General features: G+C 40.1%; 1 protein-coding gene across 2 annotated transcripts in view; it reads left to right on the top strand.

Moving 5' to 3' along the window:
• taf3 (TAF3 RNA polymerase II, TATA box binding protein (TBP)-associated facto) overlaps positions 1–13,772 on the top strand; it is a 51,031-nt gene that overhangs the window by 31,000 nt on the left and 6,259 nt on the right. For both annotated transcript variants that reach the window (XM_082168204.1, XM_082168205.1), the window contains one exon: positions 5,602–7,316. In XM_082168204.1, coding sequence (XP_082024330.1) covers positions 5,602–7,316 — 1,715 coding nt within the window. The remainder of the gene's footprint in view (positions 1–5,601; positions 7,317–13,772) is intronic.

Here is a 13,772-nt window from a genome sequence, read left to right as displayed (position 1 = left end):
ATTGAAAGAGTTATTGTGTCAAATAAGACTTATATCACTACGGTAGAGACGAGTGCAGTCAGAGAAAAGAAATGTACAAATCAACCACTTCACTTTAATCATGCGTTGATGGACTCCTGTCCAAGTGTGTAAATTAATTCCAAATGAACCTTTTTTCTCCCCAAACTCAAAGCACACAATGTACACTATTGGCATGAAAGCCCAATAAAACGTTCTTTTCTTATAGGAAAAGCAATAATTGATTTGACATTTCCTGCCACTTCAAAGGCTCTGAGCCCTGTAGGCATGGTACTAAATTACTGGAGAAAGAAGATTTGCTATTAGCCGAGTGTTAAGTGTCCACCACTGTCTTACTCTTTTCGCTTTACCATTTTACCTCAACACGCTTGTGTGTCCATGAAAAGAAAGAGAATGTGGGTTTCGCATTGAAGATAGTTACATTTTGCTGCCACAAAGAACCTGTGTGTTTATCAGTAAACTTTTGTGTTTCTGCACACCTGTTTTGTATGGGGTTTTTTTTTTTTTTTTGGATGGAAAAACTCTTCTCTGTTTTTAGGCAAAGCAGCATCAAGGATGAATTTTGATGTGTAAATACATTTTTACTGCCTTTATCATTGTATGTATGTATGTATGTGTGCATTTCCTGTTTTATGACTTTAAAGTTAGTTTTCACTTTGAATTTAAATTTTTATTTGTAGTTACAACAGTAGATTATAGCTAGACAGAATGACAGTATAACGATAGAAATGTCTTCTTGTAGAAGTTTTGCTATATTATTTATATCATAGCTTATATATTTTGTGGCTACATTTACACAAAGTTTATTTTTAAATAATTTTTGCAGTTGCCAAACAATAACACAACTTCCGATTATTGTACAATTAAAATGATGCGAGGTCACGTGTGCGTATATCAGCTATTTTAGAACAGATTCCACTGTTCAGAATTATTATGTCTATTAGTTTAACTTTTTTGCGGCTTTTGTTGGCTCGAGTGTTATATCATAAAGTTTTTTTTTTGCTAAAGCCCGCCTTAATTCATATATTTATTTATCATGAATAGTCATTAAGTTTATGTATATCAGGTAAAAAAATCAAATCAAATAAGTACCTCCATTTGTGAAGTTTAAAATTCACAGAATTATACAAAAATATTATATAATATAAATTATACTATAACAATAAATGATAATATAAAATGTGCATATTAAATAATCTTGTTCTTTATAATTCTGTGAATGAAAATAAATGTGTATAGCCTACATATACATACATACATACATACATACATACATGCATACATTTTATAAATATAAATATATATATAATATATATATACAACACAACATCAAATCGACACAACACACGATTATAAAACTGATCATATTGTAACCCTCTCCTACAGCAGATTCATGTACACTTTGATACATGCTATTATTGAAGTTCTCTTTATAATTTGCTCAAGTCTATGTTAGACCTACTCTTGCATGTTAACCCAAGCAAAGCTGGATCTCCACACTCACAGATAAACGGTGTGTGTTGTGATTAGGGTACTAGGCAGGGCCCTGCAGTGAGCGCGGCAGCCACAGAACGAGAGAGAAGCTGCTCTTATCTCAGGCAATTAATCAGAGAGACTCATATTGCGGGACAATTATTCAAAGCTTATTCTTGAATAACTTACAGCCGGAAGCGTGCAAGAAGTTTCCCCTGCTGGACGTGAAGGTCGTGAGAGCAAGGAGACGCTGCAGGACAGAAGCCCGGCGGTACATTTGTGTGTGTTTAAGATAGATACTGCAGACAAGGTCAAAGTCATGGCAAACTCTACTTCTGTTTCCATTTATTTCACACCAGGCAGGTTTTCCCTTTATTAAATCGCTCGTCTTACGCACCATGTTTAAGGTTAATTAGGGATGCGTCAATACTGAAAGTTACGCTGATTACAAATATGATGGCTGATATTATAAATCAATACTGTTTTGTCTTTTATTATTTAATTTATTTAAAGAACCTTCACACTATACTCCAAGCTGTAATTTCAACGATACAAATAAAATCAGGCATCAAATCAATATATTGTACAGTAGAAATAATTGATAACTGCCTTATAATGGTTGAAACCTGGCAAACAAGAGTATATTGTTTGAAAAGCCCTGATTGTGCTTGATTAGAATTTATGGATTTTTTTTGTTTTGTTATATATGATAACCTACCAGTACAAAATAAGCTGTTTTAGGAATCTTTGTGTGGTGTAGATGCTCTATTAAACACTTCTACAGGTTGAATTTTTGTGTTTTTGTATTTATGCGCTCTCAGATGTTAGTAATTGTCCCGCACAGAGGCTGTGTGGAATTGGAACATTAAACGCATCTTATCTCGTCTCGTTTAGCCCGCTTCTTGCGCTCTGCATTGATTGGAGCCCCCAATAAATGAGTTGCCTTTAATTGCAGTAGGCCTTAATCCAACTTTTCCTTTTTAAAGTACCACAGAGGGAGGGGTGGGGGAGATTTTAATGAAAGTGATATGAGCAACCCCCCCCCTCCATTACCATACCTAACTATTTGTGTGTATCAGTATGAGAAAGCTGGTTAGTTGCATCAGGCATTGGACTCAGTAAATTGACAGCTCTCTCTCTCTTCTCATTCACTCTCTTTCTTATCTATCCATTTTAATTACTTCACAATGTGTGTGTAAGCTTGTTTTCATTCCCATGTACCATTTTTGGCGCAGTGGCTTTCTCCCGTTATCACTCCCTGTCTTTAGTCTTATTCGCATTTGTAAGTGACACAATCAATTAAGCGCCGTGTGTTTATGTGTGCAAGTGTACAAATCCGTGCTTTTCTTCGGCAGTGCCAAATGAAATGGGAAGGAGTGGGGGGTTGATTTTTGATATCAGATGAAAGAGAAACTGGTTGCAAGTGAAAACGGAGCCGTTTCTCTGCTGGACGAACGAGTAGAGGCCTGACGTCTGAAAATTATCACACACATTTTCAGATATCTCTCATTTCAATCCCTCCCATGAGCACTGGTTTCAAACACGCTGATTTTCATATGTAATGGTGTAATGATGTAATTTTCTTATTTGAAGCATTACAGGCACAAATGCAGGTGTACTGAGAACTATTAGATAAATTAGATAAACTATTATTTAAAGGGATAGTTCACTTTGAAATTAATTTTTTGTATGTTTTAGCTTACCTCAAGGGCATCCAAGATGTAGGTGTCTTTTTTTCCGCAGTAGTTTCAATTTTGATATTTTTAGGTCAAACCGTTCTTGTCATATAATGCAGGTCTATGGTCATCACCTCAAAGAGCATGCACAGAGTCCAAATTAAAACAATTCCCCGTCGTCCAAATTAAACAATTCCCCATCGTAAGTACACATTGATGGCCCTAAGACATGAAACGAGCAGTTTGTGTGAGAAAACGAACAGTATTTATATCGTTTTTACCTCTTATACACAGCCATGTCCAAGTGATCTGATCTGACGTGTACGCAGACTGGTGCATAGATATATACACTAGATGTCGCCTTGTCTACGGCAGTTCATTGGAACGAATGTCTTTAAGGCGACATCTAGTGTATATATCTATGCACCAGTCTGCGTACACGTCAGATCAGATCACTTGGACATGGCTGTGTATAAGAGGTAAAAACGATATAAATACTGTTCGTTTTCTCACACAAACCGCTCGTTTCGTGTCTTAGGCCATCAATGTGTACTTACGATGGGGAATTGTTTAATTTGGACGATGGGGAATTGTTTTAATTTGAACTCTGTGCATGCTCTTTGAGGTGGTGCCCATAGACCTGCATTATATGACTGACAGACAAGAATGGTTTGACCTAAAAATATCAAAATTGAAACTACTGCAGAAAAAAAGACACCTACATCTTGGATGCCCTTGAGGTAAGCTAAAACATACCAAAAATTAATTTCAAAGTGAACTATCCCTTTAACTTATTATTGGCAAACAATGAAAAGTAGGTAGTTTTAAACACATCCAATTACTGTGTTCACCCTACCAAATTTGTAAAATTTGTCTGAGTTTCAAAAAATTGCAATAAATAATTTTTTAAACAATGTACCTGCCATACCGTTGTGACACCAGGAAATGAAAATAGGAACTTTCTACAGAATGGCAAGAAGACACATGTATATAATTGTTTCACTTTCTCAATTTTCACTAAAATTTATTTTTAGCAACATTTGTCAAGCTATACCTTGTATAAATTTATTGGGGGAAAAAGAGGCAAACCACTTTGGTCCTCCTAAGTGAGTGATGAGCTGAAGTCAAACTTAATTTTCAACACTGTCACTGTGTAGTTTTTTTTTTTTAAATCAATTTTTGACCTCATGAGGTGGACAACCAACATTTTCTGAAGGTTAAGCACCTATTTTCACCTGCCATTTGGTCAAAGAAAAATGACTTCATTTTTAAGAGTTTCAGACCCTATTTTGTACCTTGTTCGTGGAAACGTCCAATTGTATGAGAGAAAAGAGAGAGTACTTCTATTCCAAGAAGAAAAGAAACGGAGGATAGAGCCATAAAATGCAAATATCACCCATGCTGCTTTTCCTTTTTTTCCATACAAATTAAATGTCAGCGTTGTGAAATACTGTCACTTTACTTCACGCTGAGGAGGTGATGACAAATCCATATTCTTCCTTTAAATAAAAATTCTTATTACGGCGCTGGCGCGGTAATCACGCCGGCACAAAGCCTTCCCGTGATTAACGATAGCAATTTATTGTGCAAAAGGGCCGAGAAGAGGGAGAGCGACCGACGCAGAAGAGACATCATCTTTATCATAATTCGTATCATAAATAACCGGCCACAGCCAATCAGAGAGCAGCCGGCGTGTCATTCCCAAATAACCTTTGATAACTATTACAATTCCACCGGCCGGAAGAAAGCCTAAAGTCACAATGTTATCTTATCCCCATTCTGCGCTTATAGAATACAACAATATTACCATATAGATTACACTATTTATAATAGAGGGTGTCAGAGGGCTCTGCCTGCACTTCCTGTCATCCATTGTGATGCAGAGAGTTGCAGTAGCCAGATTACCACTGGTTAACTGGTATCACACCACCAGTGTGGCTGTGTGTGTGTGTGTGTGTGTGTGTGCGTGCGTGTGTGCGTGCGTGCGTGTGTGTTTGGAGTGCTTGGAGACATTAAAAAAGTATGATTTAACCAGAGATTGCTTCCGCACTTGGATGTGGGTCTGATTTTGTGTGTGTGTGTATCTTGTTCGCTCTGTTGATCTGCTGTGTAATCAGGTGTGGATTATTTTGATTTTTTGCTCTGATATCCGCCCTCTATTCCACCGTGAAATGTTCCCTCTCAGTTAATATTGCTCATTTTCACCTTTCTGACTTTGTCTTATTTTTTTCCCTCAATGTTCTTATTGAAAAATTAAATAAGGTGTGCAATTTGTGCTTTGTTGATTGTGGTGCATGTGAGCTTTCAGTCTGATTTTCATCATATCTTGGTCCTGTTTCTCAGCTCTTGATTCTTGCAATTTGGATATCCTGGTTGCATTTGATTTATTTTAAACCTGTGATATTAATACTTTTTTTATATTTCTCTCTGGCAGATGAGGAAGAGGAGGAACCGGTTCCTGCAGATATGGGCACCTCTGCCGAGGCCATGCAGGTCTCCTTGGGTGAGGAAGAGGATGGTGAGGAAGAGGAGAATGATGAGAACTGGCTTAGTCGACATGGCGGACAGAGTCCCAGACCTGAGGGTTTATTGCCTGCCGCCAAGAGACCCCGCCTAAGCACCAAACCTGGCGTTAGCCCTGAATGGAGTTACGAACCACGGGAACCCCTCAGTTCCCTCAACTCCCAACACATGCCCCATTCTCCCTCCCCTCCCCTCTCCCCCGAATTACCCAGACCTCCCGTGGCACCTCCTACACCTGGACACAAGCCCAAACTGCCCTCGCCCTCTCCTGCACGGCAGAAGAACAAATCACCCAAAAGAGGGGGTTGCTCTGCACCCACTGGTATATTGGGCAGAGCGCTTGCGTTGACCCCACCCAAGACCAATCAGAAGGCTGGGAAGAGATCACCCGGTAGGCCCAAAAGCCCCCGTAGCCCACGGCCAAGTCCTGCCCATGTGGGTGCAGCTGGGCGTGGTTGGCCCGGACCTCTCGGAGAGGATAGTTCTCGCGATGGCCAGTTCAGAGGTCTTGATACAGGAGACGAGGATATTGAAAACTCTATTGCTGCTGTGATTGCTCGCGCTTGTGCGGGTGGAGATGGCACATCAGACCCATTTGCTTATGACTCGGACTCAGACAGTGAGGGGACAAATCCTCCAAAACCTGCACCCAAACCTGCACTTACGCTTAGCTATGTCAAACCTCCACAAGTTCTCCCCGGAAAACATCCGCTTACGCCAGTTCCCCTACATCTCAATCCACCCAACCGCTGGACGATGGATGACTCTATAGACGAGGTCATTCGAAAGGCCAATCAGGGTCAAAAGCCAATTCAGGCCCCAAGTCCTTCACCTCCAGAACCCACTTACCTGTCGTCCCCACCTGACTCGCCTCCTACACCGCCACCACCTCTCAAACCACCCCAGGAACGAAAAGAACCAGTTACCGCTACTCTTCTGAAGAAAAAACTCAAGAAGGACATCAGGGCCAAGTTGAAGAAGAAAGACAAGGAGCGACTCAAGGAGAAGGGCAAGGAGAAAGGAAAGAACAAGGACAAAAATAAGGAGAAGAAGCGGGAAAAGGAGCGAGGGCAGGTGGAGGAGAACAAGATCGCCTGGCCGGAGCTATCGCTCGTAGTTGGAGGTGAAGAGCGGAGAGACGGCCTTGGCGGGAAGAAAGAAAAGGACAAACACAAGGACAAGAAGAAAGATAAAGAGAAAAGTAAGAAAGAGAAAGAGAAACGAGACAAGGGTAAGGAGCGAGGCAAGGAGGAGAAGAGGATATCTCAAGGAACCAAAGACATCGCCGCTGCCGTTACCGCCACCAGCCCACTGTTCAGCCCCCAGTCCTGCTTACGAATCCCATCAATGTTGCCCCCTTTGCCACCAATACTTCCTGATAAATTGTTCCTGAACACCAAGGATACCAAGAGCAAAGACAAAGACAAGAAGAAGGACAAGAAAGAGAAGAAGAAGAAAAAAGAGAAAGAGAAAGATAGAGAGAAGGAGCGTGAAAAGGAACGGGAGAAGGAACGGGCAAGGGAGAAGGAGCGAGATAAAGAGGAGAAGAAGAAAGACAAAGAGAAGAAAGAAAAGACGAAGGAAAAGGAAAAAGACAAGCCAAAACTCGAGAAACAAAGTTTAATGGTAAGATGGTCTCATACTGTGTTGGGAAAGCTACTTTTGAACAGTCAAGCTGCCCTCTTACAGTTACACTACTTATACTAAAAGCTACACTACAATCTTTTAAAAATAGCTATCTACATTACAACATTTATTAATTATAAGACTAGAAAACGCCCCAGTTGATATAACGGAAAGTAAAAACCTACCCAAACTAATTGGTTCACTTAAAATGAATCTGACTTTTCGATGCTGAATATGACAGAGGGGAAATTTTATGAGAACATGTTTGTTTGTTTGTTTGTTGCATGAAAAATGTGACACAAAACAGCAAAGTAGCATTTAATACTTTAAAAAAGCATACTATACTTTTTGTTGGTAAAAAAGCTAATCATTCTACTGAAAATTATAAAGTCAACATGAAATGATCTTGATGAAAAAAGTGAAAAAATATTCAACAAGAACAAGGGGTACCGTACGTGTACACAACTTTGCGTCATGTTCTCAGTTTTTTATACGCAAACTGTGATGTAATTATCATTGAACACCATACACCAACTACATAAGGCCGCATGGACCATTCATAAATGTCCACATGAATTCAATATGACTATCAGGTACAACATCAATAATGCAAGACACATGGGAATCATACAGATAGATTTACTAGCAGGCCTCATTGTGTGTGTGTATCTTTCTCTCTCCTTGTGTGTGTACGTTTGAGATCAGAGGTAGATCGCTGAGCTACATTTACATTTCCGTCTTTTCCGGTCGATTTGTCCCTGGAATCCTGCTCCTTGCATGGAGCCCCTGTGCACACACACATATACACATACACAATAGACTATCAATCTGTGTGCAAATCAAACAAGGGATAAAACACCTCAAAGCCTCTGTTTACCCAATTCATATCCCATTTTAGAGTGTGTATATGTATGTGTGTCTGCAAAAGAGCTTGAACGAAAGAGTGTGTTAGTTCTTCTTTATCAAACTCATCCTCCAATCGCTTTTCACTGTCCAATGACAGTGATAATGTATGTACACCACATCAGAGCAGCTTGAATTGATTTGGACTGCTGCAGAATTCCATTTTTCCTGCTTTCTGTCTCTTTTTCTTGCGTTACCTGAATCCCTGACCCCCGCTCTCTCTTTTTCTCTCCATCTTTTTCTCTGTCTCCTGCTGCCACTGGGAGATGGGATTGAGAAAGTGATTTCTGTCGTTCTCCACCTGCTTAAATCTTTCCATCACTTTAATTTTTTGCAAGGCTGCTTTGCTGCCATCCAGGAGAAAAGAAAAAGAGACAAGAGAGTGAGAGGAAAGAGGAAAAAGAGAGAGGGAGAGAGCTGAGGGGATGGGGGGGGGGGGGGTTATCAGTCGTTGGCCTGAGGTATGTGTGCAAGGGACTTAAATCCGTAGAGATTAGCAGAAAAATGCCGTCGGTAGCAGTAAGGGGCTTTACGCCACTGGTTGTATTAGTTCAGGTGAAAAGAGTATTGCGTTTACATAAAACCGGACAAATCCAGACACAATGCCAATGCTGTGGGACCACAATGCAATCTGCTATCTCTGGACCTTAACCACAACATCCAGCGCTGTTTCCTGAGAACTGCTGCGGAACTACTGCCACCGAACACTGAAATACAGAAATTGAGAGAGAATGATGGTGGAGAGAGAGAAGAGATGGGGGAAAAAGAGGAGACAAATGATACAATAGAGAGAGATGGAAAAAAGCAAAAGAGATTATGCCATTTTTTTTCTTGCAGTCTTTACTTAGTCCTTAGTTGCTCACTTGAAAACAAGAAGTCAAAATGAAATGGTTTTTGCTGCCTACTTCAGATGTGTTTCTGATTGAAACAGCATATTCAGGTTAATGAAGAAAAAAAAGAAAAGAAAACATAGGGCAGGACTTTTATTTACTGTAAATTATTGGATCATTGAAAATGGTCTCTATATGACACGTGGTTAGAGAAAGCGATGCCAGCCAAAACGTAAAGGTGTTTCAGAGGTTCAATATGTTATTGTTATATGAACAACCAGTCAGCTGATTTCAGTCTCAAAAACCTTAGGCCCTGTTTACACCTGGTATTAAGATGCGTTTTGGTCGAACGGATCACAAGTGGACAACGTTAAATACAGGTGTAAACGGAGTCTAAAATGTTTCGAGCTTGTCCACTTTCGAGCACTTTCGACCGGATTGCAAGACGATATTTAAACTTCGTTGGCTGGAGACCCAAGTTTGATTTTAAGACGAAAAATTTACCAAGCGCAATGTTCTCTCACTGTTCCTGATTCCCAACACTCACAGCGTTCGGCATGCTCTTGCTGCTATCAGAGCAGAAACAAAAGCTGCTGCTCACCGTATGTTTATCCGTCGTCTCTTGGCGCGTTCATATGTAAATTGCGCAAGCTTGTATTGTCCATTAGATCGAAATGCATCTAAAAATGCATCTTAATACCAGGTGTAAACAGGGCCTTAGACTGTGTGAGTGCTTGAAAACCATACCGAAGTAAAAGTACTGATAACTTACAGCAAAAATGATTACAAGTTAAAAGGCACCAATTTCAATACCTAAAAGTCTTAGATTATCTGATTTTAGCAGTACTTAAGTATTTTAGTCATACTCAATATAGACTCAAAAATGCACTAGTCCTCAACACTCAAGAGACATGACGATGAAAAACTAAAATGAGGAGAGCAATAACATGTTTATTGTCTAAGTCGAAATAAAACTGAACACCTCAATATTGCAATCGACACAACAGCCTCGTCTACAGACACTCAAGTCTCGGTTAATCTCAACTGCTCAAAAAGGGCATGAGTAAACCAATTTCCTTCAAAAAGCTCTCTTCAATAATGGATAAATACAATAATGTTAACTATAATTAAAGCCTAAAAAAAGTCAACGCCTACTTCCACTGGACATGCTGGCCTGCTAATGCCATATCCTCATCTCAAATATAAAACTCCTGCGATTCAGCAACTACCTGCTAATGATCTCACATTCACTTAAAGTAGCCTTGTTGAGAAGTTTGGATGAGTAAGGGCAAAATGCACAAGACATAGTACCTTCAATGCCCAATAGATTGTTGTATATTGCTTAAACAGAAATAAACTGCTGCAGAAAAAGTGAAATGCCATGCAAAATGTAATGTGTAATTGGATTCATCATTACAAATATATTGGAGTAAAGAGTACATATGCTTATTCAAAAATGTAGTCAAGTAAAAGTTGCTAATATTTTTCATACTCAAAGTACAAAGTAGCCAAAAAGATGCTAACTAATTACATTTACTTATATACTTTACACCATTGCTACACCGGCGATGTTAAACATTAAAATCAAATAGAAAACATAATTAGTTATTCTGTCTATACTGAAATCGGCTCGACAAGTCACAGACGGTAAACTTATGCCCCGTTCTATTTCTGATCTCTTTTTTGTGCTACTTTTGACAAAAGATTATAAATGGATTTGTACTGTTCAATTTGGCATGTCCAGTGTAAACGGTGTCAAGCTGTGTTGGCATGGCAAAATATTATGCAATAACATTCGTCCCCCAATGTAAACACGGTATTAAGGTACACATTAATAATAAAAAGCCAACATGTCACTAATTTCATCTAGTCTAATTCGAAATGATCCAAGTACCAACAAGTCAAGAACTTCTCTAATCAATTAATTTAAAAAATAACCTGCTCAACTGTTTAAGGAACCAAATGTTGTAAATAAGAACTAGTTACCAACCCTATCAGTAAGGAAGGGTATTCCGTGATTGCCAAGATATACTCCGTGCTTCTGCGTTTGCCCTGGGCCAGTTGCAAAAACGTTGCCATAATGTGTCTAAAGAACTAATATGACCAACTAGCAGTTAGCCAAGGGGAAATCAGTCTTACTTTTTGGTATCAGATTAGACCAATCTATGTTTTTATGTAACTGATTAAAAAACTTTATGAACAATCTTAAAGAAAAAAGACTAGTTAACTTGCAAGACTAGTTTTAGCAGTTTTTGCAACTGGCCCCTGATCTTGAAGACATTCCAGGGATAACATGAATGCCATACCTACATAAAATATTTTTGAAATGCAGTGATTGAGGTCATTGGTATGAACAGTAAAGGTAAGTGGTGAACAGTGGCCTTACATTTACCTCTTGGTTTAGGCAGTTTAGTTTAAATATTTTGATTTAGGTTCCTCTCTGTAACCTGAGCAGTATCTCTAAACTCCACCCCTATTGAACACTGACTCTTACTGACTCTTTGCTAAACGACACAAAAAGGACCTTTGTATCCTATTTAATTGTATTGTGTTTAATGGTATTATACTCTTGTAAAATTTCAAGAGTTCCTTTTTCACTTTTTCGTTATCGCTTCCTTAGCTCATAGCGCTTTTTAAAGAGCTACGCTGATCTCCGGGTCACGCTAGCTACAGCACTTTACATCCATTTAGAAGCTGATTAATCAATTTGCGCGATCCCGCAGCCATTTATGTCGGGTGCGCGTGCGGTGCGTGTTTGAATGAGCGGGCCTAATCGTGATAGGAGTAGGTTAAGTAGGACGGGGCACTTTTAGGGAGAAAGACATTGCTGCCACCTCCTCAACCACTTAAAGACTAATTAACATAAGCAGATAGTACTATCTCGTCCTGCTATTGTGGGTCACCCTGAGTGTGCACACACGTTTGCTCTTACAGACGCGCACACACACACACATACATGGGCCTTATCGTCAAGACACACGGCCTTGGCTCCTTCCTTAGGGAGGTTGAGAGGTCTGTACTTGCTTCTGTTTTGGATGGCGGTTCCCCCTTTGCCCTACTGTGGTTAGAAAACACAGGTACCATTTTTCCAAGTGGGAGATATTGTTATCTGAAGTTATTTGCATTTTAAAACTACAACTATAATGACCGTTAACAATCTAAAATCATTGTTAATGCTGTAACCGTTCTGACAGATTCAGGAAGCAATTTGTAAGACTCATTTCAACTGTTAACTAAGATAAAAAAAATTAAACCATTTGCTCTGCCTAAGAAGACTGCCTTTTCGGATAACATCACAAATCCCTTACTTCTCACTGTCCTGTAACCCATCTCATCTCTAGGTCAGTTCCTAATGGATAAAATCAGTCCTGCCCTTTATTTACTGAATTGGATCACCATTTGATTCTATAGTAAAATCTGGGTCCTGAAGCAAAACCAATTTCTACAAGTCTGTTTATTGTCTTTGTTTTATTTAGTGCTACCCACTCTTTCTATTTCATCACATTCAATTCAGACTGCAAAGTCACAACTCAGGTAAAAAAATCTTTTGCCGTGGAATTGTAGATTATGCAGCGCCATTGTTGAATAGCAGAGCAGGAAACGCTGGTACAAGGTGAAACAAGTTTGTTTTGCCCGATTCTCTCAGAGGAGTTTTCCATAGATTAACACGGGAGTCTAAAGTTCATTGTGCCAAGTCCAGCGTTAACTCAAGAGCTCCTCTAATCAACTGAAGTACAAACTGCTGATAAATCTTTTATGGCAGTTTAGAGTTGCAGCCCTTGTATATCCCCAGTATAGTGTAACCCGCATATAGGAGCAATCGGGGTTGGCGGTTCTTTCCCAAGCACGTATTGCTAGAAGAGACTTGCGATAGTCATGGTCATAAAGCTTCATAAAAGCCATCCATTTGGGACGATCGGATCTGAAAGCGAATCTGAGAACGAGAATTGCTCGTGCAGGCATACCTCCAGAGCTTTTTTTGTTTTTTTGGCGTCCCTCGCCAGGTTTGTTCATGCATATATGCTAATGCAGCGGCTAACACAGCCTCTCACGCTCCTATTCTCTCTAAATGATGCAACCTGCCAGCCATCCTCTCAATTCTGCTGATACTTACGTTCCCCTCTTTCCATAGAAGAAAGGAAGTGAAAAACCGAGAGAAAGAGAGAGGATGGGGTGGTAGACAGACAGAGAGAGCGAGACACAGGGAGGAGTCTCCAAATCCACAAAGGTTTTGTAATGAATGCGCGGAGCAACAATAAAAACAAAAACATTAAAGAGAGAAAAGACGTGTTTCTGTGTTAAACAATTAGTGCAGCGGCATTATGGGGGATCTGGGCGGACAAAAGCGATACAGCGGCAGGGGTTCTCCCCAACACAAACACACAAAGAGCACCTCACTCCCGTTAAGCCTCGGAAAAACCCCCGAGACACACTCTACACCGGTCTCCTCAGCCAACGCCGCGTTATCCGTCCCTATGCTATCATCTCCTCCATCTCTCATGCGCTCTGTTCTGTGCATCATCCCATTCTGCTGTTTTTATCTCTGTACTGGGGTCTGTTTGTACCCCTCTCCAATACCCCTCCATGGCCCCGGACAGGACACACTCCTGCCAGCATCAGAGGTGTGTGTACATAAAGGGCTTTTAAGGAGGACTGACCCTGGTGCTAGCTAAACTGGATTAGCAGGACACTATGTTGTCCATGTTGCCGTGTTAAGTGCGAG

This window comes from Leuciscus leuciscus (assembly GCF_965113295.1).
Source record: "Leuciscus leuciscus genome assembly, chromosome: 4".
Taxonomy (NCBI): domain Eukaryota; kingdom Metazoa; phylum Chordata; class Actinopteri; order Cypriniformes; family Leuciscidae; genus Leuciscus; species Leuciscus leuciscus.
This window is presented reverse-complemented; position numbering and strand designations above follow the sequence as displayed.